Source organism: Amphiura filiformis, chromosome 8, assembly GCF_039555335.1.
Source record: "Amphiura filiformis chromosome 8, Afil_fr2py, whole genome shotgun sequence".
NCBI classification, from domain to species: Eukaryota; Metazoa; Echinodermata; class Ophiuroidea; order Amphilepidida; family Amphiuridae; genus Amphiura; species Amphiura filiformis.
Window position 1 is genome coordinate 58,094,656 of NC_092635.1, and position 26,102 is coordinate 58,120,757.

The following is a 26,102-nucleotide window of genomic DNA, read 5'->3' on the forward strand; positions in this document are numbered from 1 at the left end:
ATTGAAGACCGAATTAAAAAGACTAGTTTGCGTTTGACGTCCTGTCACCCTGACCAAAAATGCCGTACTGCGCAGGTCAGCAACCAATCACACCGCGCCGTTGCTCTGACGTCAGACACAAACTACTTTTTTTTTTAACTCGGTGTTCAATTATGAACCAACAAATGACTTGGCATAATTGTGGGTCCATCTTTTTCGCTCATTTTTAATAGTAAAAGAATAATGTCCCAACCACCTTTACCATGTTTACTAACAACTACGAGGACGGTTAGCATGGTTGGTGAAAGCTACATGATTTGTGCGCTCGTATTTTTGCATTTATGAAAATTTTTACAGATTTAAAATCTATATTACTTTAAAATAGTCAGTGTCGTCAATAATTCCGATGGAGGACGCATATTTGTAGGACTTTTTAGACGTAATTTCAGTTTTGACCAATGTTTGTAATATATAGGGTTTCTCAATTATAGTATTGCGAGTATTGAAATCACAATATGGTGTCAATGCGGCATCAACTTGAGAATACTTACCTAGCTGGGGGGTTTACACCCCCAGCTAGGTACTGTAATGCTCTCCGATTCTTCTTTCTTTCTTCTGTCAACAAATTTCAAAATGCTTCTCCTCCTACACATTACACCCTATAATTACGTAACTTGCACATATGTATCGGCTATATCCAGTGCCCATAGGTTGCAAACAGAATTGGGATCAAAGGTCATTAAAGGGGCATTTTTGGTATATAACCAAATACCTTCAAAATGCTTCTTCTGCTACATATTACATAGCACAATGACGTCAGTTACACATGTGCATCGGCTTTACCCAGCGCCCATCACTTGCACACAGAATTGGGGTCAAAGGTCATTAAGGGGGTAAAATCTTGCAATTGCATTATCTGGACATCTGTAAGGGGTATGGGGCTTAAAGTCAGTGACAACAAATCTCCTGACCAGGGAAACATTTTGCAGGCATCAGGTCAAAGGTCATGCAGAGGTCAAATTTTAGAAATGCATTTTCTGGACATCTGTAAGGGGTATGAGGTTCAAACTCGCTGACAACAAACTTAATGACCAAGGGAACATTTTGGAAAATTTTGCCGGGGTCAGGTCAAAGGTTATCTGGGGTCAAACCTTTTAATTTTATTTTCTAGATATATGTAAGAAGTATGGGGCTCAAACTTTACCCAGCGCCCATCACTTGCACACATAATTGGGGTCAAAGGTCATTAAGGGGGTAAAATCTTGCAATTGCATTATCTGGACATCTGTAAGGGGTATGGGGCTTAAACTCAGTGACAACAAATCTCATGACCAGGGGAACATTTTGCAGGGGTCAGGTCAAAGGTCATGCAGAGGTCAAATTTTAGAAATGCATTTTCTGGACATCTGTAAGGGGTACGGGGCTTAATGCCAAGGGGAACATTTTGGAACACTTTGCAGGGGTCAGGTCAAAGGTCACCTGGGGCCAAATCTTAGAATTTCATTATCTGGACATCTGTAAGGAGTACGGGACTCAAACTCGGTGACAACAAACCTCATAACCAGGGGAACATTTTTGGAACATTTTGCAGGGGTCAGATACCTCCACAACATCAACACGCCCAGCTAGGTTTGTGGTCTATGACCACCATTTGCCACTAGTTGTACTTATACCCCAATTCACATAGAACTTTTTACAAAATTATTAACTTTACAATACAGGCACTACAGCTTGAAGAAAACCTACTCATTAGAGAATGAATTTGGAGAAAACCTTCTGATAATTACAAACACTCGCTGAGCACCAAGACCTTCTCTAAGCTTTTAATCCGGCAAGCTGATTATCTATTTGTTTTCATGAATTGGAAGACATTCTTTGATGTATTACTGAGCTCAATCATCTGAAATTACTGGAGCGTGAGCCACCCAGGCTGGTGGCTCAGCATAGTATTTTATTAGCAGAAGGTATTCTCCAAATTCGTTTCCTAATGTTGTGTGCTCGCTCACTTACCTGTGATCCGTCTTCCCACACCCAGGTACCTTCTATTGCTCTGTCAGTTAATCCAATCCAAAATAATTTATTAGTGGATGATGTTAGACCTATGGATATAATACAAAAATGCATTGAGCAAAAACTGTGCTTCGATTTTGTATAGTACCACGTTTGTTAAGCCGTTCAGGAGCGACTCCGGGGAACAACCTAATCCTAATCCTAATTCTACTCCTAAAATTCTTTGAAAATCATAAAAACAAAAACAGATGTACTGGGGCATTCCATTATTATCTCATTATGTGTTGCACAAATGCAAAATATTACAGTATAGAACCAGGCCCATGAAATTTCCGCGACGTTGGACAGATGTTTCGAATGGACAAATCATATATCAAAATGTTCAGAAGAGAAATGTTCTGGAGAAACCTTTCTGCAATGTTGTCAAATTTGTAATCCGTGCGTTCTATTCCATTTCCATGGCAACGGTCACGCGAATTAAGAACTTTTGTCATTTTTACCTAAATATTTCACATTCTAACTAGCTATTTCTTTAAAACAAAATGGAGTAGAAACTTCATATTTGGTGTGCAGAACGCATGACAAATGGATATTTAAAACATTTATAACATATTTTAATCGAAACGCCTGTTCTATGAAACCGTTAAATAGATCACTTTAAGCCTTTAGGCTGCATGGTCCCCATATTGTTATGTTTATCAAGTTTATCAAGTTTTGATCCCCCCCCCCGGAAAAAATCCTGGTGTCGTCATTGTAGATGTACAAACCTACCGTTGAGGAAGTCTTGCTCATCTTGGCTTAGAATGCTGGTTAGAAATCCGCCATCGGCTACGCATTTGTCACGTGCTTCATCATACTGTAACTCAGCATTACCGTCAATATAATAGCAATATTGATTTGCTGGATTGAAGTGCCAGCCAGATGGACAGTCGCCGACGTCACCTATAAAACAAGTAGAACAGAATAAGCTAGTAAACTGCATTACAGAATGCGGGATTAAAAATTTAAATCCTTAATGAAATATTTAACATTCGAAGATGCAAATTCTCCAAGAAACGGACAGTTAACCTACTGCCGTAGTGGTGTTGTAGAGACTGGAATCAGTTGGACCTTTTTCATTACCCAAATGGCTAGAGCAAATATTGTAGCATCTAAATAGAATTGTCAAGACGCAAGTGTTACGAAATAAACACCTCAAATAAAGAAAGTTCGCAGTTATGTAGCCCGTCCTACACCAGAACCTCATCTTGTTATGACAATGATTGTAACGGTCGTGTGCAGCATCTCAGTAGATCTAAATTGACAAAGATTGTATACTAGTATATATGAAAAGTTGGTGCATTTTCAAGAGTTGCAAATCAAAACGATCCACGCGGTCGAAATTGCTAATCGTGGTCAAGCTTGCATGTCCGCGATGAGCCCCTTGCGCCAAATTGGCAATTGATAATTGGAGGAAAATAATTGAATCACATGGTTTTATTTAAAACAAACTCATATTGCCCATAAAAGAATAAATAAAAACAGTCGTCTCTCAACACGCGATATTCAAAATTCCCGCGCCGAACAATTACATCATGTTATTTGTGCTCAACTGTCGCCAGCCTTCATTGTATTATTGGGGTGTCATTGCACCGGACAATTTCGTCCGTGTTGAGACACGGCTGTTTTTTTATTTTATTTTATGGTCAATATGAGTTTGATTGCCGCAGACTTCCTTTAAAACAAAGAAACACACACACACACACACCCCCACACACACACACCCACCCACCCGCACACCTTTCATTGTTCCAAATTTATATTTGAAAATAACAATGTTAAATACTTTACTCTCATTCTCAATGTACATTGTACATGTAGTGGTTTATTGTCAAAAACTATAGGGTTGACTAAAATAAATATTAGAGAGCTTGCGAAATGGAGTTACTTTAACTTTAACTTTAACGTCTAGAGGATTATAGAGGATTATGTATTCAAAACCACTCTGCCATTAAAGCCGCTTGAAGTTAAAGTTAACGCCAGAATCTATAGTGTGCCGTAAATTATGATGAAAATACGTCATAATTAAAACAATGGTTTGCATATTTCCTCATAGACTACATAATTACCACTTATGTATTGTCTAGTTAATAGACCAATTATTGGAAATCTAATTTGGTTTGGGTAAAAAACATGCCACATGATGCTAAAAATTACTGATTGAATTAAATCAAAATAAATTTTGTTCCAAACGTCACACTTGATATATACATTTGTGTGTGCTCATGACGTACACCAAATCAGCTTGCGGAACCAAGTTTTTGGCTTGACTTCAACGCCAAGGGGATTAAGTTCCAGTAAAATGGACTGATTTTACGGGACCCAGCAGTGTAGTGAACTTCTGCGAATTGCAGCTACTGTGAACATTTTTTTACAACGTTGCGTGTCTTATAATTACACCTCTATATAACCAAATATGTTTGGACTGTTCAGGTATTTTATTTAATTATTATTTTATTCATTTAGGCCTACATTGTGTACCCCAATTCAGCAGAAAGCTGGTGTAACATGTGCCATGCTATTATACGCATATTATAGGCCTATGGGTATTGTATGTCAACCAAATTATTCATTATTAAAAGAGGAGGCCTATTTGTTACAAAAAATAAGAATGTCAGAAAAGGAGCATCCAGGAATATGTTGGTTGAAATTCAAAATTCTGGGAGTTTTTAAAGAACAAAATGCGGATCATTCGGGGAGATATATTTAATTCGATCAGAATGCAAAGAGGAGTCCTTGCCCTCCTAAAAGAAAACTCCTGGCAACGCCACTGGGGAGTGGGAAAGTGAGGATAGATGAATAGATGGAGGGAGGGGATGAGATGGAGAGGTGGTGATGGTGGTGTTGGGGGGGGGTTAGGGAGACCAAACAGATAAAATGGGCTTGTGTCCTGATGGAAATATAAAATTGACAAAGCTGACGTTTACTGGAATAATAATTGAGCTTTTATTATAATAATCCGGGACAATAATATAGGCATATCACAAGAATATTTAATTGAAACATGTTTAGAAGTATAATATTAGCGTATAGCTCATAACATAGGCCTAATTCCCATTGCATTGGTCATCGCCAAGAGATGTAATCCATGTTTATTCAAACTAAGCGCCTATTGTAATAAGTGTTACCAACAAACCACTTCAGCAAACAAAAGGGAGAAATTTGATGCAGTCGCTTTTACATACCCTTCTTTTGATCACCCATTGATACAATTCCCCTAGTTTAAACAACAAGACGCTGTTGGTACAGAAACCAATCTGACGTTCGCGTTGAAGTGAAGTTGAGCAAGAAATCGAATCGATATTTTTGAAGTTGCCGTTAAAGTTCCAGTAACTTCATTCCGCAAGCTGAATTGTTCACGCGATCATTAGGAAACGAATTTGGAGAAAACCTTCTGTTAATGAAATACTATGCTGAGCCACCAGACTGGGTGGTTCACGCTCCAGTAATTTCAGATGATTGAGCTCAGTCCCAGCAAACACAAAACGTTTTCGACATCATTCGCAAAAGGTTATTAAAGGTTGTCCGAAAACGTTTAAATCTCGGGTTATATAAAGGGTATATTAAGAGTATAAAACGTTTTCATAACCTTAAAAAACATTTTTTGATAATCTACTGCTCAGCAAACAAACATGTTTTACAGCAAACGTTTAAATGTCGGGTTATATAAAGTGTATAAAAACGTTTTAATAACATTCCAAAAACATTCTTGAAAACTTGATACAAAACATTCTAAACAGAATGTTATTTTGGGGTTGAAAAAATATTTTGCGAAAAATGTTTCCCAAAATATTTTCAATAACGTTTTAAAACGTTTTCATGACCTTTATATAACCCGACATTTAAATGTTATTACAAGGTTTTGAAAAAAACATTTTAAAAACATTTCTGTGTTTGCTGGGTTCAAACATTTTAACATAATGTTATTTAAGTATTCAGACAATATTTGGCAAAAATGTTTGCAAATATAGTTTACAATAACATTTTTTGAAAACATTTAAAATATTGTTGTAGTGTGTTTTCATACAAAACGTTTTAAAACGTTATCATGACCTTTATATAACCCGACATTTTAATGTTATTAAAACGTTTTTACCTAAACCAAAAGCCAAAATATAACTTATTTAAAACGTTTTTAAAACGTTTTTGTGTTTGCTGGGGTAATACATCAAAGAACGTCTTCCAATTCATGAAAACAAATAGATAATCAGCTTATCGGATTAAAAGCTTAGAGGGATGTCTTGCTGCTAAAAAGAGGGTTTTTTTGGTGTTTTGGGGGGAAAATCCATATCTTCAATACGAAAGGTCAAAATTTTCAACTGTTCGTCGGTTTTTCATCCCAGCTACATACACTTTCAATACATATCATTAGATTTATAAAGTTTACTTTGAGGACTGTTAAATATCAAAACTATCCATTTTTAATCATTTGCCAAAAAAAATGTGTATTATATATTAAAAAAATCAAAATTATTTGATATCAGAAGGAAGAGCAGCAAAAATAAAACCAATCCCCTAGTTACCGCCGAGTGCACCAAATCCGCGTAACTTACTAGTTTAGTAGCTTACTTCTTTAGTAGTTACTCCGCAACTGCCGCGTATCTTACTAAACTAGTACTTCTTTAGTATCTTCGTTAATGGAGCAGTAAATCCCAATCAGCACCTTTAAGGTTGGTCTGAACCCTGGAATTATGGAAACTTTCGGGCCTCATAACTTCTACATTGTTGGTCTAAAGTATATAAAAGTATACATATTTAGAATGGCAAAGACCTGATAAGTTCATCTGTGAGGTCAAATTTGGGCCAAAATGCCAAAAATAGCGGTTTTTGGCCCACTTCTTTTTCGTGCATCGTAACAAAAAAATTCTTGGACCAAATTTTTTTTGTATTAATTTCTAAAAACTAGATAAAAATATCTAGGACCCGTTTTTTTATTTTTGCGCGAGTGATATACTCACAGTTATATCCGACAGCCCGATAGTGCTGTTCACACGTAATTACTATTACCGGTCGTAACGTTTCAAACGTAACGTTTCGATCGGTCTTAACAGCTCTTAACCCTGGTCATCTTCGGCTTTAAATTGTCGGATTCAAACCACATTACGTCGGATATAGTTATATCCGACGCCCTCCGACGCCCATTCACACTGCCACTTATATCCGATACTATTACCGACGTAATTTAAGCCCGACTGTGTGTACACGACAGTCATCTTCGGCTTTAAATTGTCGGATTTAAAGCACATATAACTATATCCGACGCTTATTCACACTACCACTTATATCCGATAATATTACCGACGCAATTTAAGTCCGATATTAAGTGGTGGTTTATGTGCGACTGTGTGAACAAGGCTTATGACCACTTGACATCAATGCTTATCAACAAAGGCGAGGGATTGGTCTTTCGATATGCTCGAACGAACCGCTTCACTGTTCAATGGCTTTCTTGTACTAAACATCTCAAAAAAAGTAACTAACCCCCCTTAAACAATGGCCATTATTCAAAAGGGGGCTATTGTATTGCAAATCTGAAAAATGTGTTGGAAGCAGAATTTATTTCTGCGCATTTTGACATCTCATTTGTTACGATAACCCAGAAAACAATAAAACACCGGTCAATTTAACATAGTGAGGTCCAGATTTGAAAGTTGCACTTGCATACAAATTTTTACAATACAAAAACACTCAGATATCATTACACAGATTTACTTCCATTACACTGAATGCAAAATCAATAGAATTCACTGCAACTTTCAGATCTTAGGCTACATTGATTTCAATGTACGCTGTGACGTCAATATTTAGTCAATTGCTACAAATGAGGTGTCAAAATGTGCAGAAATAAATTCTGCTACCAACGCATTTTACAGATTTGTAATACAATCACTCGTTTTTGAATAATGGTCATTATTTAAGGGGGGTCAGTTACTTTTTTTGAGATGTTTATATGAAATGTGTGGGAGATTTAAAATACACTTGCCCTGAGCAAACTACGATGCGCACGCACACTGTAGGGCAAAGAACAATGGAAAGTGCCATAATGCGTGCGCATACTGCCGGGCAATGATGTCACATGTCAAGTGGTCTATATACCACCAAAAATTTATACCACCAAAAATTTATTACCAGAACAACAATATCGCACTCATGATTTATTAAAGAAAAGCACATACACATTTCGAGTAAAACTTGTCGTGTAAAGTCTAGTCATAAAACTATTCTGATTCCAGAAAAATATAACACTATTTCTTTATTATTTTTTCTTTAATTAATCGAGTCCACCAACACACAGAGATAACATAACAATTTGATCCCTGTGCTCAGTCATGTCATTTTCTTTCTTTATCGCCTATGCACACTACAACTTTGCGTAAGGGAATTTGTAAAAATTGTTATTCTTAATATCTCCATACTTGGTTGCACAAATTATTTAGCGTTGTTAACCGTAAAGAGCAAACACTCTATTATCTGATGGCATTTATTGTTGGGTACTTCACGTGTCAGTGAACAGGCATAAACGGGGTGTATGCATGTATGTTAACATACATATACAATACATACACCCCGTGTAAAAGACATGACCTTAATCTCCCACACAGGGGGTGTAGATTGAAAATGGAGTCACCCATTCAGACTCCCTGTGTGCAAATTTAAGGTCATGTCTTCTATAGTGGATTGCAACAGAACAGCCCAGTGGTAAGCACCATAAACGTCAGTCCTTTGGCAAAAAAGTTTTATTTTGTAAATTTAAAGCCATAGTGTACGATTTCCGTCAAGTTTGAGGTTTGTTAATCTTTAACCAAAATGTCGAAATAGTATCAGTAATAACTGCCGGGAAGGGTTTAGCGTCCATTTAAGCCGAAAAAACAAGGTAAAATGATCGGAATAAATGATACAAACCCCACTGGCTCCTTTGGCTGTGTAACATGGAGTTCTATGGGGTATTATGTCATTTCATTGTATTTTGTTTTTGTTTTTTATTGTTGAAATAAAAATTCATTCATAACATTAGTTTACGCACTTTTATATGGCAAAATAAGTACATCCCATAGTTTGCGTCCTGTTTTGTCCTTCTTTTTAAGGATGGAAATAATTGTACCAGTGCGCGCTAAAAAAGAGGTTGCATGTACAGTATCATGTACAGACAGATTCTACGATAAAATCAGTAAATATAATCATAAAATAAACTAGTGAAAAGAAAAATATATACTTACTTGTTACAGCTATCGATATATCCACATAAACTCCTAGGAGAACCACAAAAGCTAGAATTGCTTTCATGGTTGTTCCAAAAATGATCATATTGTATCCGCGAATATCATGTTTGTCAGGATAACTTGGCTTTCACACTGAACTTGAACCTACACTGGTATATGCTGACTATTATGTATGTATTATGTATGTATATATTTGTGTATGACTACTGAAGCTGAACACCGCTGACGGGCCGGGTCGTTCATGAATAATTTTATTTAAAGAAAATTATTATCAAGTGGGGGTGTGTGTGGAATTAGTAAACACAAACGCCGGCAAACGAGGACAAATATACCCGAAAATATATATCGATAACAGTAACACCCACCAACAGCTGACGTCCACGATTCCTTCCTCACTCGAGGATATTACAAGCAACGTAAAAATGCATATAAAACCATATCTCGTATACCAATATAGGGTCAGGTCTCGATTAGATTAAACCTGTAAGGGTGTCCACGGAGTGGGCCTAAATTAGTTTCAGGCGTACAAGGTCCTCAGTTAGATATGTCCAATTGTCCTCGTTTGCCGGTCACGTGTTGGTGTGGGGGTGTACATTACTGCAGAGACCATACAAAAGCCAAATATTTGTCATTTTGGGACCAAATATTTCTTCCGACGACCCTTAGATCTTTTAAAATGAGGTGTGTTTTTTTTCAAACCTTGGCTTGGCATATTTGTAATGTTTAATCATGTCCCAACTTACACCTAATTGGAATCAACCAAATCCCCCATAGAACATCACACCCCATCACACTTAAGCGACTAAGCTGGTGAGTTTTCTTTCATTATTTTTGCCTAGTTAGTTTGGTTTATTATTTTATAATGACTCGAAAACTTTGCCGACAGTTAACAAATATTTATATTTTTATAAATATTTGGCAAAGAATAAAAGTTTACCAAAATGATACATTAAGGCTTTCATATATGCATGTCACGGCCCTGCCAAACGGACGGAAGCTTTGATTTAGCTATTCATGATACTTGCTCTGTTTTTGCACCAATCTATCTTTAACTTGTTTGAGGATAAGAAGCAGGAAGAAGAAAAGATCAATACTTTCGATCATATGAATTAAACAATGTGTTCCGTCATTTTATTAACAATCTCCGGTTTTTGTCACAAATGCAGCACCTAAGCCCAAAGACCTTTATTTTTTGCATGGTATGTGAGTTAAGGGGGTACTACACCCCTGGCTAATTTTGTGCATATTTTTGCATTTTTCTCAAAAATTATAGCGCGTTGGTGACAAGTAAGATATGTATATTATAGGGACAAGGACTACAACTACTGCACTGAAAATTCAGCAACTCAAGGCAAGTAGTTATTGATTTATTGATCAAATATTGGTTTTCCCTCCTTTTTGACTGTAACTCCATAACTGTTGTCTGTGTTGAAATAATATTTCCAGTACAGTAGTTGTAGTCCTTGCCCCTATAATATACATATCTTACTTGTCACCAATGCGCTATAATTTTGAGAAAAATGCAAAAATAGGCACAAAATTGGGCAGGTGTAGTACCCCTTAATAAAATACATTACAATGGTGTAAAATTAATTTAAAAATAATAATAATAGGGCGTCCTCCTCAGACATGTCAGAAAATGTTACACTATTGTATCTCAATTTCGCCATTGCAACACGTAGCCTTGGCATTATTTATAATTGAAGACCGAATTAAAAAGACTAGTTTGGGTATGACATCCTGTCAACCAGACCAAAAATGCTGTACAACGCAGATCAGCAACCAATCACGTCGCGCCTTTACCCTGGCGTCAGACGCAAACTAGGCTAGTTCTTGTAATTCGGTCTTCAATAATAGTATCATATACATTACACAACACCATTAAACATTCTTAAAATATTATGTGGTGACCGTCTTAAACTTAGCAGCCATCTTTGAAAAGGTTTTTAAAACATGTGAAAATAATAAGGACCTCTCTCACCAATTAAAAAAAAGTCCTGACAAGAAACACATTATTTTTAGTACTTGACCTATTCACACAAGCACAGCAATATATCCCAGCTTACAATCGTTGTCATGAGAGGAAGAGCATCTTTTTAGAGAGAATCAAATTATCGTATAGATTGAATCTCAGATTTATCATGTGCCCCCAGGTCCCCAACCTATGAGATAATACAAATCCTTAAAAACATCACCACCAGCGTAAAATATGGGAGATTATTTCAAATCTCACCACGGTATAGATTTTTTTTCAATCACCCAAATTGAGTGGAATAAAGTAAGTAATGCATGCTTTTTAGAAATATAGTATCTATATAGGATATGAAATGATATATTTTGTTCTTTCATCACTTAGGTACAGGTGCATTAACAAAATGGATTATTTCAGAAAGAATGCATATTTGTAATCTGATCCAATCCACTCTTGTTAATGTTACAAATGATGTATTTTTGAGTTATAATCATCATTTTATATGATGCAAACCCACATATCTAGGATATTATGTGGTTTGTAATATGGAATTGACAAGGAAATATGTTTCTGATGAGAGCAATTATGCGTATTATAACCATTTTACTCACATCTTTAGCATTCACCTCTTTTTCATGTCTTTTGACATAATGTGACGTGATCAAGATTTGAGTATAGTTTGTCAGTATATTGATTTAGAAATAGGCAATTTAAATTAGATTAAATTTGAATTAAATCATGTCAAGCAGCAAAAAATCACTTTTTGGTTAGATGTTATCACCGACGTTGCGACCAAAACCTTTGGTCTTCAGCTAGGTGGATGACCTAAGGTCATCCGAGGTCAATCACCGAAGAACCTGCTTGATGACCGGATCCCAACTATGGGAGAGAATAACCATGTCATTGATGTAACAGTTATTGAAAAGCGTAGTTCTTCCACCCGCGACATTGGATCCTCTTACGTGAGCAGATGGCCACAAGTTGATGTGGTTTTATTACATTAGTTTATAAATAACATGGATCTTGTGTTGCATTCTGTTGTGTCCGTCCTTTCCATAATCACTGGAAACCGATGAGTGCAGCTAGTTGCAATCAACTTACTCTTCACTAAAGCATTTACAAGCATTCAATTGTACACATAACAGTAATTCGCGTTGGAAAATGATATCACAGATCAAAATAAATAGATTACAGTTCAATAATACAATAACCCATGTTTTTTCAAAATGTTTTTGATTTTCAAATCTAAAACCACTGACGATCAATTCAGAGTACCGGTGGTTTATTGAGTTGATCTGTATGCACGATACAGGACGAACGAATGGCTGCACTAGTAATATGATAATCGGATATTAATTAATAGCTTCTCATGTTTTACAAACGCTTACTCTTTTAAAGTAAAAAGGTCAAGGGATAGATGTTGCAATAATGCAGAGGTATAAATGACGCGATCATAGCTAGAACACGTTAAAGTCTAAATCGATATTACAATTAATCTATCTTGTTTTAGTTTAGTGATTCAAAATGTTAATGATGAGTTTTTGTTACATAAGCTGATAATTCGTTATTTTCTATTATGTAGATGTTACTTCACGTTATATGTCGCTAAGCACACCCTATATTACATTTGTCGTCGTTAAGACTCCTCACTACCTTTCCATCGCTTGCATGACATGCATTTGAACAGTTTATTGTCCATCGTCTTCTCTCTGTAATTGGATTTCGTGGATTCTTAGAATCTGCAGATCATTAGGGTCTGTCATGATGGATCACATCAATCCATCGTTTTTTTAATGTATATGATTGTCTTTATGTTTAACCCGGCAACCTTGGTGTTCACTGTCCCCATGATCCTTTTGCGGACGTCAGTTCATAAAATATTACATCACATGATTAGTTTCAACTATCATCAATCATACCGTCATCAACAAATAACGTTACACTCGGTCAAAGGTACGTTTACCCGACACTCCTCCTGCGCTTACATCAGTCGCCACCAATCTACCACCAATGATTTCAACCGTAGATGTCCAATGACTCTTCCCTTCAGCAGTTTTAGCCACCAACTTGTCACCTTCCCAAGTGCATACACGAATCTCTTTATAGCCATAAGCATTTTCCTTGAATTTTTCACCAATTGTAAACACCAATTCCAATATATCATCGCCTCTTCTTCGTCTATACTTAATGATATTTCCTTCGTGGACGATCTCCAGCTCCGCTTTCGCCATTAGTATTTTACGCATCGGTTCTGGTACATTTATGTCTATCATAAACTGCTCGTAATTATCGGTCTCCGCTAGAATCCATTTACCTCCCAAATTCACAGCCATGATATTTTTACAATGAAGTTATGAAGTACACACTTATTACAAATAAACCGTAGTATAAATGATTGGTAATAGTCAACTGGGCGGGGTTTTAGCAGTTTCTCAGACGAATTCAAACGAACAAATAACTGAGTGACTACTGACGAAGGACGAAGATACGATAATCCACAATACTGCTAGCTGTTCGTCAACACAATAAGGTGGTTGCAAGTATCACTGACAGGATAATTATCTGGACTGTATGCAGATGGGACACGCCAATGATTCAGTTCATAAATATACGATACTCATCAAAACTGATGTAAATTATTCCCAGGTCAATTGCCATGCGCCTGCCTTAGTTGACTACACTATACATAAATCTTGCGTAGAGCTACTCAAAATCTTTAAAATTCAATCATTGCATAATTATCATTTGCTGGGTTTCACGGAATCTGTGGCTTGGCGCCTCTGTTTGCGCCTGTGTTATATATCGATATTAATCACACAGTTAAAGGCACAATCAGTTATTCCGCCAAAAGAGTAAGAAAATTATTTAAAAAAATTATGGGAATCGCTTTATAAAGTAAAGGATAAGTCAGTCAAATTGTCAAGAAATAAAAATCAGACACTATTGCATAATAGTTATACGGTAGTTAATTATTGGTTTTTAATACACCGAAGTTTAAAGGGAAACGAAAAGATCAATTATGCGTATCGTTAGTTTTTAGAAAGGCATATTTATGCTGTATCAAACAAATTGGTACTCATCAGTTTTGATCTATTGAAAGCCTGCTTCGTGCACCTGTAACATTAGATCTTCTGGAAGTGAGAAGGTGGCGTTATTGGTTTTTTAAAACATTAGAAACTGCTGATGACTACAATTCATTTTGATATAGCCTGTATGATAAATATCGTTTAATGTATACAATTTCACTTCAACCTCTTGACTGAAACAGTTACATACATTAAATTTCATAAACACGATCACAATAACGGTAATTCTCGTTGGAATGTTATAACACATTTATCTGTTTATTTTGGAGAGTACAGGTTCAGTAACCTTTTGACAATAAGCCCTTTTTTCACATATGTTTGATTTTAAATATTTACATACATACAAAAATTACGTAATGATTAGCCGCAAGGCAACATTACGTTTACAAAACAAGAACAAACTAACTAACAAATTTACAGAATGAATAAGTTTTTAACAGTTTCTTGAAAGTGTTTGTGGATGTTGCACCTCTGATGTGTTGTGGTAACTTATTCCAGGCTTTATCAACATTAACAGGAAATCTGCGTTCTCCAGCAACATAGTTGTATATAAATTACAAGAGATGAGGGATCATTTGACGAACTTTGAGGGCGACCAGGTACATATTAAGACAACAATAGGTGATTTGATATTTAATGCCTTATACACAAGATCTTAGTAATATTTGTGCTACAGTAAGCCAGTGCAGTTTTGTAATTCATGGTGCAGCTTCAGTCTGGCGATCTAAGGCATATGCCCCGAGCTGTGTTGTTCTGTAAGCATTGCAAGCGACTCATGTTCTTGGATAACAGGTGAGTGAAAAGCGCATTGCAATAATCAAATCATGACAGGGTAAACGCACGGACAACATGGTGGCATGTGTCAGAATCAATACATCTTCGGATTCTCCTGTTCTTGATGTGATAAAGTATCGAGCGATGAAGACTGTCGATATGAGATGTGAGTGATATTTGTACTATCGAATTAGATGCCAAGATTGATCGTAGATGAACTTTATAGATAAACCCATTTCAAGTGTAATGCATAGCTGTCTCAAGTTGTAGGTAGAGCCAGTAACAAAATAATTCAGGTTTTGCATCGTTACGCTGTAAATAGCCATCCATTCTCTAATTGCAGAAATGTAGCTTCGAATATTGTCTAGAGTCTTTTGCATGTCAACAGGAGTCCGGGGGTTGAAAAACACATATATGACTGACAGTCTTCTGCATAAATATGACAGTTGATACCACGTTTCTGGATGATTTATCGATTGGGAACCGTATAAGCGGGAAAAAAGCAACGGTCCCAGAACAGAGCCTTGCGGCAAACCAAAATCCATTGAGATGGGGCCAGAGAGGCAACAATTAGCTACCATTGATACTGACTTCGTAACTCCAACCTTTCATACAAGACTGAGCCATTCCAGGACAGAACCAATAATGGCAAAACGGTTCTGCAGGTGATTTAGTAGAATGTGTGATCTTTAGTGTCAAAACCGGAACTTAGATCTATTAGCACCACAAACTAAGACAGCTCCCCTAGAATCAATCTCACTGACGACGTCGTCACTCACTTTGATCGAAGCGCTTTCAGGACGTGTTATGTTTGGGGCGATAATCGGACTGCACTGGGCTTGTTCCTACGTGTGATCAACAAGCTGCAAATCAGCGCATTCTCAATCCGTTTTGCAGTAAAATTGAAGCAGCTGACAGGCCTGTAAACCCCTGTTTGTAAAGAAGCATTTATGCTTGTCAGAGCAAGTAAATTTATGTCTAGATTATGTTTCATGAGTTGGCTGAGGATCGAGGATGAATGAGACATTGAATTCATTGTGTTTATTGAAACTCGAAGTATCAATCATTGTTACAATTTGACTTAACCTCATCACGGATTATACCAATCTTAGTCTACTCTCTTGTAGACTAGTCTGCGCAAACTTAATTTCACCCAAGTCTCTTAGTTAGTCGCTATGAGCTGGCAATGGCTTGGTCTGATTGTTCAGGAGACTATTTGCAGTGTGAAAAATGGAAGTAAATTCACAATTTGACCATTTGACGCACAATTCGAATGTGGCTCAATTAAGCACAGCAATAAAATGATCTAAATTTCCCTCATCAACTGAAGAATGTTGAAAGTACCGTCATGGAATATATCAAGTAATGTTAACCAATTGAGAGATAAGGTCAAGGGTTTAACAAAATTAAGTCCAGTAAAAATGGCTTCAACAACATTAAAGTAGCACCATGCATTGAAAGCGATGATTTATTAAACACTATAGACTATTAACTTAGATTCATACATCGAATATACCTCTCATTACGCGCATGTGGTATCGCTATGAAATGATTCATTGTCAGGGCGTATCGTGATTAAAGAGAGAGAATCATGACATTACAGCCATGTTTAAAGAAAAATCGTCCGATCGGTTGGCAATTAACATCATCAAAAATGCAGGTTAACCCCACCTATTCTCACATTATTCTACGGGACCTTCCAATGAAACACCTGGATGAAACACCAGGTAGGAGTTCAATCCAGGTTGTTCAACAAATATGGAAATAACATTTAATGACGCATCCTCCTTTAAGCTGCTTCGTTATTTCTGTGGTTTGCTACTTTACAGGGGGGTCAATGTTAATCACCTGAATGTGTTATTTGTGTATGACTCTCTTAAAATGTCAAATAAAGCATTTTATTTGGAATTTACTGCTAATTGTCTAACGAAACTCGGGGAGCTGACCCTGGCTGCGACGGTCTATTGTGGAATGTTTAAGGTGTGCGCTTCTTAGCTGTAAGATACTAAACACTACATCACATAAGTATTTTCAAATATCACATATCATATCATACTGTCAATTATCGTCAATTATCGTTACACTCTGTCAAAGATGCGTTTACCCAAAACTCCTCCTGCGCTAACATCAGTTGCCACCAATCTACCACCAATTATTTCTACCGTAGATGTCCAATGACTCTCCCCTTCAGCAGCATTTGCCACCATCTTGTCGCCTTCCCAATTGCATACACGAACTTCTTTATAGCCATAAGCATTTTCAGTGAATTTTTCACCAATTGTAAACACCAATTCCAGTACATCGTCGCCCTTTTTTCGTCTGTACTTAACGGTATTTCCATCGTGGACGATCTCCAGCTCCGCTTTCGCCATTAGCATTTTACGCATCGGTTCTGGTACATTCATGTCTATGATAAACTGCTCGTAATTATCGGTCTCCGCTAGAATCCATTTACCTCCAAAATTCACAGGCATGATGATATTTGTGTTTACAATATATTTATGAAATACACAATTTTTGTAAAAACCCGTAGTAATCGCGCACGAATTTGTGTCTATAAATAGTGCAAATAATTGGCAATAGTCACGTGGGCGTGGTTGTAGTTTCTAGTGGTTGTAGTGGTTGCAATTTCCAACTCGAATTCAATAACAACTTGAAGACGAAGATACAATAATCCAAAATACTGATAGCTCTTTAACAATATGCACAAGAAGGTGGTTGCGCGTATTGCTGACTGATGGGATAATTGGAATATTATGCAGATGGGATACGATTAATGATTCAGTTCATAAATATACGCTACACATCAAACCTGATGTAATTATTCCCAGGTCAATTGGCATGCGCCTGCATTTATTACGTTGACTAGAATATATAATTCCTGTGTGCTGCGACCCACAACCTTTAGTCTTTCCTTTAATCATTATATGACTAGCATTTACTGGATATCTTGGAATCTGTGGTCTGGCGCCTGTGTGAAAACAGTTAATTACAAACATCTATATCAAAAATTCCATATAGAGGAAGACCAGCGACAGGAAAGACTGCATTGGTATCGCCTTTGTTGGGCCCTGAACTGAATCATTATGAATAATGTTGATGATGATGATGATGATAATAATAATAATAATAATAATAATAATAATAATAATAATAATAATAATAATAATAATAATAATAATAATAATAATAATAATAATAATAATAATAATAATAATAATAATAATAATAATATATATTATTATTATCAATATTAATATGTTAATGCTGACAATTTCTGGAGAAACTACATCAAGCCGCTCGTTGAACAGGGCAATCTCCTGAAGCTAATGGAATCGGAAAGTGGAACAGATGGTTACAAAAGTTAACTATGTTAAAATGGTGCCATAATAATAGTCGTACTAATGCTAATACACAATTTATGCAAAAGAAATGAAAGTCAGACACCATTACATAATACCGTAACGGTGATTTATTAGCTATTTGTTTTTTAATACACTGTCGGCATTGATTGAAGAAAAACGAAGAGAGCATGCATTAATACGGCGTAGTGTAGCAAACAGATTGTTATACTACCCAATAGTTTTGATGTTTATTAAAAAGCGTGGTTCTTCCACTGCGACATTGCATCCTCTTATGTTAGTAGGTTGCCACATGTCTATGGTTTTTTTATTACATTAGTTAACAAGTTAGGGGGATATACGACCGTATGTTGCATTTCTTGTGATAAATGATAATATCGATTACGTAATGTAATCAGTTTTACTTCGTCTTTCTCACTGAAACAGTTACAAGCATTATAATATGATAAATACGATCACGTGACAGTAACTTTCGTTGAAAGATGAAGTCACAGATTAGAATAATATTTGGAGAGTATAGATTCACCTAACTTTTGAAAAATATTATTTTTGTTCAAAAATGTCTTGATTTTAAGTAAAATCAAAATTTGAACCACTGATAATAAGAAATGGTGTGGATAAATTAAGCTCTCCAATAAAGGAACTAAATGTCCCTCATGAACTTGGAGAATGATGAAAGTACCTATATACAAAAATTCAATATTAATTAATTAAATGAAGGATAAGGCCAAAGGTTTATCGTGTCCAGTAAAAAATGGCTTCAACGACATTAAAGCAGCACCATTCATTGATAACAATGATTTATTTAAGAAATAAAGGGTAATGTATTATCCTTTACACCCAATGTGCCCGAAGCAGTAAACGTAAATAATGGGTGAGGCGCCGGCAGCCGGACCCATTTATATTTAAACGTTTTTACTATTGACAAGGACATTTTGGTTGTAACGGATAATGCTGCACCCTTTATTTTCACAAAATAGTGCGATTTAATGAAGGAATATCACTTCTTCTGCCCAAATATTTGGAGTTGTTCACTTCGAGGTGGAGCGTGCGTACGCGTAGCCAAAGCGTAAAGTGACAGCGAAAATTGCTAAAAAAATTGTATGCGTAACCAAGCGTAATGCTTTGCGTAGAATGTGTTACGGTGCTTATATTGCATCTCGCTTTGTTGTGCGAAAAAAAATATGAAGTTCGTTGCCCTGGCCATTATATTGTAATTAAAGGTATTTCACGTGACACGTTGCAACAAATCACAGTGCGCGATTTTGAATAATGGGTCGTGGAGGTAATGGAATAAATACTATTGACTATTCTATTACCAACACTGTCCATTATTAAAAATTACGCCCTGTAATTTGTCCAAACGAATCACGTGAGCGTCTATGTGCCCTTGTTGCGTCTGGAACGCAGTAAAGCGTGCATATTCTAAGCAGAGTGTTTACACAAGGTTACGCGTACAATTTTGTAACTTTCGCTGTGAATACGCATCATGAATTAATTCTGTGATACGCATACGCAATTACGCATTATCTTGAAATCGCACTATTTTGGCGGTAAAAATTGAAATAAAAGGTTGCTGATTTAAAAAAAAAAAACGTTTAAAGAATGGATCCAGTTACGACTCGCCCATTATTTTTATTGTTTTTACTGTCTCAGACACATTATTTTTGATTCTACATCGACCCCATACATTATATACCTTTTCTTACTCACATCTGTTATCGCTATCAACGATCCATATTCATTGCATATCGTGGTTAATGAGAGGGAGAATCACCTTACAGCCACGTTTAAAGGAATATGGTCCGGTCAACATAATCCCACTTTTTCTCCTCTCCATCAAACTTGAAATTGAATCATTAAGAGACATTTTTCCGTGAAACGTGAGAAATCTGTGACTGTTGGATCCTAGATTTTTCACGGATTTTTCAAACCGATCATAGATTTTTGTCTCCTAATAAATGGATATTGCACACTTGTTTCATTGACCCCTACATAATAATATTAGGGCTGGGGATTTTTTGTTTGGATTTTGTATTAGCCAAACTGTGTCAGAAGTGGGTTAACCCATTTAATAGCTCTCAATAGTCCCATATTATTCTACAGGACCTTCCAAAGAAACAACTGGATGGAACACCATAGGTAGGAGTGGGGATCATGGTCATTCAACCAATGTGGATATAGCGTATAATGAAAGCGAACCATCTTCCTTTAATCTGCTTTATTTATTTCGTGTAGTTGGCCACTTTACAGGGGTCGTCAATGTTAAACACCTGAATGTGCTGTTTGTGTGTATGGCACTCTTAATTATCGCAGATAAATACTAGTTGTTTATTAATTTGCCAATATGTATCTAAAAACATAAGAACGAATCATTCCATAAATATGATATGATTATTAGTCATCCGCTTCTCTAAATAATTTTACACATGTTACTTTGATAGAGATCGCGGGAAATATGTTGCGGTATACGTACTGTCGTCTATGCTCAAGATAACGACCGTCATGCCATTACTTCAATGAAAACTGTCTTTGTGATACATCAGGTATCTCATTTGAGCATAAGAAGTCATGCTAAATAGTCTCTAAATATGACATTCCGTGTAAAATATGCAACATTGATGATACATTGAACAAGTTCATTTCGGCAAAAAATTGAATAAAATGGGAAAACAACAATTATCGGAAATGATGACCCATTGTGACATGTAGCTAGGCTATATAATATCATTGCATTCAGGTCGTAACTCTCTGAAATATACGCTTTCCGGATATTCCTCTAGGACTTGTGTCCGTTGCAACTAGTTGGTCATCAACAAATTCTATACAAGATGCCCAATTTCCCTTGCCGTCTACTGCTTTAATTACCAGTTTATCGCCTTCCCATTTACATATCCGTACTTCACTGTGTCCATATGTTAACTCCGTGTATTCCTGACCGATATTAATATCAATTTCAAATATAGCATCACCTCTTTCGCGCCTATATTTAATGGTATCCCCTTCGTGGACGATCTCCAAGTTAGTTTTCTTTAAGAGCTCCTTTTGAACGGCTTCAGGTACTTTCATATCAGTGAGAAAATGCTCATAGTTGTTAGTTGCCATAAGAGTCCATTTGCCGCCAAAATTCACAGGCATGATGGAGGACGGAGGACGCTGCAACAACTGCTGTTGATGATACACCGATAAGTCTTGCTGTACCTGCTGTAATCTTTTGTTTAAATATGCAGACGAACTAGACTTAAATCCACCTGATGATTGTAACAGAAAGACTAAACAGTATGTGATTATCGAAGTCCGGGATCAAAGTGTATGATACCAATTTTTAATGCTCCGGCGGAGAAGGTCCCTTCAGTGACTCCTTAAGCCTAGTAGCAGCATTACCCGAGATGAAATTAAATGGTGGAAATTATTAACTCCTCGATTAATTAATCCCTTATTAGCAGTTCGGTGTTTTAATCAGAGTGTATTAATTTAATCACCAAAGGCAATATCTAGTTGCCGTAGAGAATCTTAAGAGCAGTATAATGTACGTGTCTCTATGCTAGCTTATGCTTTGCGCTAAAAAGCATTCATTAAATATTCGCCTAGTCTACTTGTAATGCTTGGGGAGAGTTCGTGATTATGCTAAATGACTTTGGCGCGTGTTAGCTAATATCAGGTTATTTAAAGGGACTTTGGTCTAATAGCCAAAAGGTACATGTTTTTAAACATTGCTAATCTCATCTTCCTTTTCTTCCCATCAAAATTGAGATATTTGTGTCAAATAGTCAAAACTATTATATTATCATTAACACTATAGTCCTGTGACTAAACTCTGACACTATACTGTAACATGTTATAGCTTTAGAATATCATAACATTGGGTTTAAAAAGCAGGAAAATCGCTTAGTGTATACATAGAATTGAAGATAAGAAAAATATTTAAAACTTTATCATTTACGCTTGCTCTGCCCTAAACAAATGTGCGTTTTCACTTGACATTTTTCCCCTGAGGTTTTCTGTCACGGTCATGAACAGGCACATATTTCCCAAACAGAACCAGACTAGTATTTATTAATGCGCCTAGGCAATAACCTGGAAACTGCCTTTTTCTTGTTACGTTGCTATTTAGTTTGGAGAAAATAAATTGGAATATATTTATGCTGTATTTATTATCATTTATGTATAACTAGCGGGAGACCCGCGCTTCGCGCGGGTCCCCGCTAGTTGAGTAAACGGGAGCGGTTAGTACACGGGAGTGGTTAGTAAACATGATAAACGGTGATGATGATAGTCATGGTGTCTTGGTGTAGATTATTCATCCAGTATAGTAATGACCATGTTAGCTTGATAATCATATGTTAGCTCCTGTCATATTAAAGAAGCTAAATAACTTTAAGTGAATATCCAGACCTGTGATAATGTTGTTACTCACTCAATCCCTCAGATTTCTTTGAAACAGCTCGTGACAAAATGGTTGATATTAATTTTATCCCAACAAACATAAAACATTAATGTGAAAGAGGTTGCCAGAAAACGTTTCAATTTCGGGTTATAATGGTATAAGCAACATGTTTAAAAGTTGCAGCAAAACATTTTAAGCGAGCCCGTGTTAATAGCTAGGCCTACATTATAGCCAGGATTTATTTGCTGGGGTCGCAGAATTTCCAAAATGTGGACTTTCAAGTTCCACTAAAGTGGGCTCACCCACTCCCCTATCATTTAATCTTTTCGGGCTATACTGAACAGTTGAACGACTCTGTTGGCTATATATTTTAACATTCCATCTGAAAAGTTAATTATTTTGCAAATCTGTCACCCAATAACCCCCCCCCTTTTCATCAGCTTACACCCAATGATCCCCCCGAAATGGCTTCAAGACCTTTGCTTTGACCCAGTTTCCAATTCTGAGGGGACACAGCCGGCTGCACGGCGCCCGACACAATGGTGCTTCGTGGTCATTCAAAAAGGTGGTGGCAAAAAACTTCCGAGTGTGCCCCCCTTCCCAAATTCCTGGATCCGCCACTGTCTCAGAGAATCAGTCAGTCACTTACACACCCACCCCAACATACATAGGCATACGCGCGGTAAGCCAACATTAAGAGGGCGCAACACTAAATCACTCCGCATTTTATGTAACAACGAAATTCGGCTAATATAGTCCATAGTGAATATGAGATTGTAGCGACCATATCTACCGACATGTTCACTTTATATCACTCAATATTGGCTCATATGAATTCGACAAGTGTCTTTAATGATAACATGCAGAAAAAACTGGACAATTGATCTCAAAAGCAATTCTCTGTGGCGGATTAAGAGAAAACCCGATTTTGAAATGTGAGTGGTGAGTTTAGTATATTTTTAGCTATTTTTTTGCACCGCAAAATAGCGAAAAAAAGTCAATGGTCATCGATATATGCCGACAAAAGTTTTGGAATCTAGAGAAACAGAGCTTTAATTTGATACCAAATTTATTTTGCCAAGTATTGCAGGGACGCCAGAAATGGCGCTTGAAGTAGGCCGAATTCACACGTTATCCTATGGGACGCTGAATTAGTGCTGCGCCCCTTGTAACGGCCGTCGTTATGAACGCGTTCCTTTTACATTCTTAGCACAAAATAAGAGATGCGCTTCACAAAATGTGTTCTATTTCAATCATGATGATAAACAAAGATTACAAAAAGTCATCCCCATGAAAAAATATTGGAAAAAACACTTTATTGGCCGAGTAGGCGCCTGCAAAGTCTAGATTTGCGTCCAAAAATACTCAAAAAGGCTCAAAAATGGATTTTAAGGTTAATAGACATTGTTAATCTGCATGAAGCCGTTTTGCTGAATATTCAGTAGGCCTACGCAAAAAGATCGTAAATGTTACCACTGGAACGGGGGGGTATTTATACTTCAGACTTAGTAATAAATGATTTCCAAAACAAAATGAGAACACTGATAATCTAGAAAAGAAATTAAACTTGGTTCAAAGACGTGCTCAAATTGTCGTCTGTCACTAAGTTTGTGAGTTTTGTATAAACTTTCGCATATTGGAGGAAAAGTCGAAATATTCGATTTTCGGCATTTCGGCACTGATCTTTAAAACATCATTTCTCTTGAACGGAATGTCGCAGAGACATGAAATCTTCGGTGTTGAGCTTCAAACTTTTTCTAGTTTACTTAAAGAGTAATAAATGTGGATTTTGAAAACTTCTGACACCTTATAAGAGGGCGCAACACTAAATCACTCCGCATTTTATGTAACAACGAAATTCGGCTAATATAGTCCATAGTGAATATGAGATTGTAGCGACCATATCTACCGACATGTTCACTTTATATCACTCAATATTGGCTCATATGAATTCGACAAGTGTCTTTAATGATAAAATACAAAAAAAAACTGGACAATTGATCTCAAAAGCAATTCTCTGTGGCGGATTAAGAGAAACCCGATTTTGAAATGTGAGTGGTGAGTTTAGTATATTTTTAGCTATTTTTTTTGCACCGCAAAATAGCGAAAAAAAGTCAATGGTCATCGATATATGCCGACAAAAGTTTTGGAATCTAGAGAAACAGAGCTTTAATTTGATACCAAATTTATTTTGCCAAGTATTGCAGGGACGCCAGAAATGGCGCTTGAAGTAGGCCGAATTCACACGTTATCCTATGGGACGCTGAATTAGTGCTGCGCCCCCTTGTAACGGCCGTCGTTATGAACGCGTTCCTTTTACATTCTTCGCACAAAATAAGAGATGCGCTTCACAAAATGTGTTCTATTTCAATCATGATGATAAACAAAGATTACAAAAAGTCATCCCCATGAAAAAATATTGGAAAAAACACTTTATTGGCCGAGTAGGCGCCTGCAAAGTCTAGATTTGCGTCCAAAAATACTCAAAAAGGCTCAAAAATGGATTTTAAGGTTAATAGACATTGTTAATCTGCATGAAGCCGTTTTGCTGAATATTCAGTAGGCCTACGCAAAAGATCGTAAATGTTACCACTGGAACGGGGGGGGGTATTTATACTTCAGACTTAGTAATAAATGATTTCCAAAACAAAATGGGAACACTGATAATCTAGAAAAGAAATTAAACTTGGTTCAAAGACGTGCTCAAATTGTCGTCTGTCACTAAGTTTGTGAGTTTTGTATAAACTTTCGCATATTGGAGGAAAAGTCGAAATATTCGATTTTCGGCATTTCGGCACTGATCTTTAAAACATCATTTCTCTTGAACGGAATGTCGCAGAGACATGAAATCTTCGGTGTTGAGCTTCAAACTTTTTCTAGTTTACTTAAAGAGTAATAAATGTGGATTTTGAAAACTTCTGACACCTTGTAACGGCCGTCGTTATGAACGCGTTCCTTTTACATTCTTCGCACAAAATAAGAGATGCGCTTCACAAAATGTGTTCTATTTCAATCATGATGATAAACAAAGATTACAAAAAGTCATCCCCATGAAAAAATATTGGAAAAAACACTTTATTGGCCGAGTAGGCGCCTGCAAAGTCTAGATTTGCGTCCAAAAATACTCAAAAAGGCTCAAAAATGGATTTTAAGGTTAATAGACATTGTTAATCTGCATGAAGCCGTTTTGCTGAGTAGTCGGTAGGCCTACGCAAAAACATCGTAAATGTTACCACTGGAACGGGGGGGTATTTATACTTCAGACTTAGTAAT

The 26,102-nt window shown here is 36.6% G+C and overlaps 4 protein-coding genes across 6 annotated transcripts in view; all 4 read right to left on the minus strand.

The window, feature by feature from the left end:
- LOC140159280 (uncharacterized) overlaps window positions 1–9,406 on the minus strand; it is a 70,085-nt gene extending 60,679 nt beyond the window's left edge. Inside the window, exons 1-3 of one of the 3 annotated variants that reach the window (XM_072182697.1) lie at window positions 9,246–9,406; window positions 2,761–2,931; window positions 1,990–2,078 (exon numbers count right to left, since the gene is read on the minus strand). In XM_072182697.1, coding sequence (XP_072038798.1) covers window positions 1,990–2,078; window positions 2,761–2,931; window positions 9,246–9,333 — 348 coding nt within the window. In that variant the 5' untranslated portion in view covers window positions 9,334–9,406. The remainder of the gene's footprint in view (window positions 1–1,989; window positions 2,079–2,760; window positions 2,932–9,245) is intronic. The other 2 variants (XM_072182696.1, XM_072182695.1) reach the window with 2 other exon arrangements.
- A 3,751-nt stretch (window positions 9,407–13,157) lies between these two features.
- Window positions 13,158–13,553, minus strand: LOC140159626 (fatty acid-binding protein, liver-like). The gene has a single exon (XM_072183120.1). It carries the CDS (start codon window positions 13,551–13,553, stop codon window positions 13,158–13,160), a length of 396 nt encoding a protein of 131 aa, XP_072039221.1.
- A 3,605-nt stretch (window positions 13,554–17,158) lies between these two features.
- On the minus strand, window positions 17,159–17,554 carry LOC140159627 (fatty acid-binding protein, liver-like). The gene has a single exon (XM_072183121.1). The coding sequence runs from the start codon at window positions 17,552–17,554 to the stop codon at window positions 17,159–17,161; it is 396 nt and encodes a 131-aa protein (XP_072039222.1).
- Window positions 17,555–21,178: 3,624 nt separating this feature from the next.
- On the minus strand, window positions 21,179–21,580 carry LOC140159628 (retinol-binding protein 1-like). The gene has a single exon (XM_072183122.1). The coding sequence runs from the start codon at window positions 21,578–21,580 to the stop codon at window positions 21,179–21,181; it is 402 nt and encodes a 133-aa protein (XP_072039223.1).
- Window positions 21,581–26,102: the final 4,522 nt, after the last annotated feature.

Coding starts and splice junctions, on each gene's coding strand:
- LOC140159626 (XM_072183120.1), bottom strand. CDS start 13,553: ATGGCTGTGAATTTGGGAGGTAAATGGATTCTAGCGGAGACCGATAAT.
- LOC140159627 (XM_072183121.1), bottom strand. CDS start 17,554: ATGCCTGTGAATTTTGGAGGTAAATGGATTCTAGCGGAGACCGATAAT.
- LOC140159628 (XM_072183122.1), bottom strand. CDS start 21,580: ATGCCTGTGAATTTTGGCGGCAAATGGACTCTTATGGCAACTAACAAC.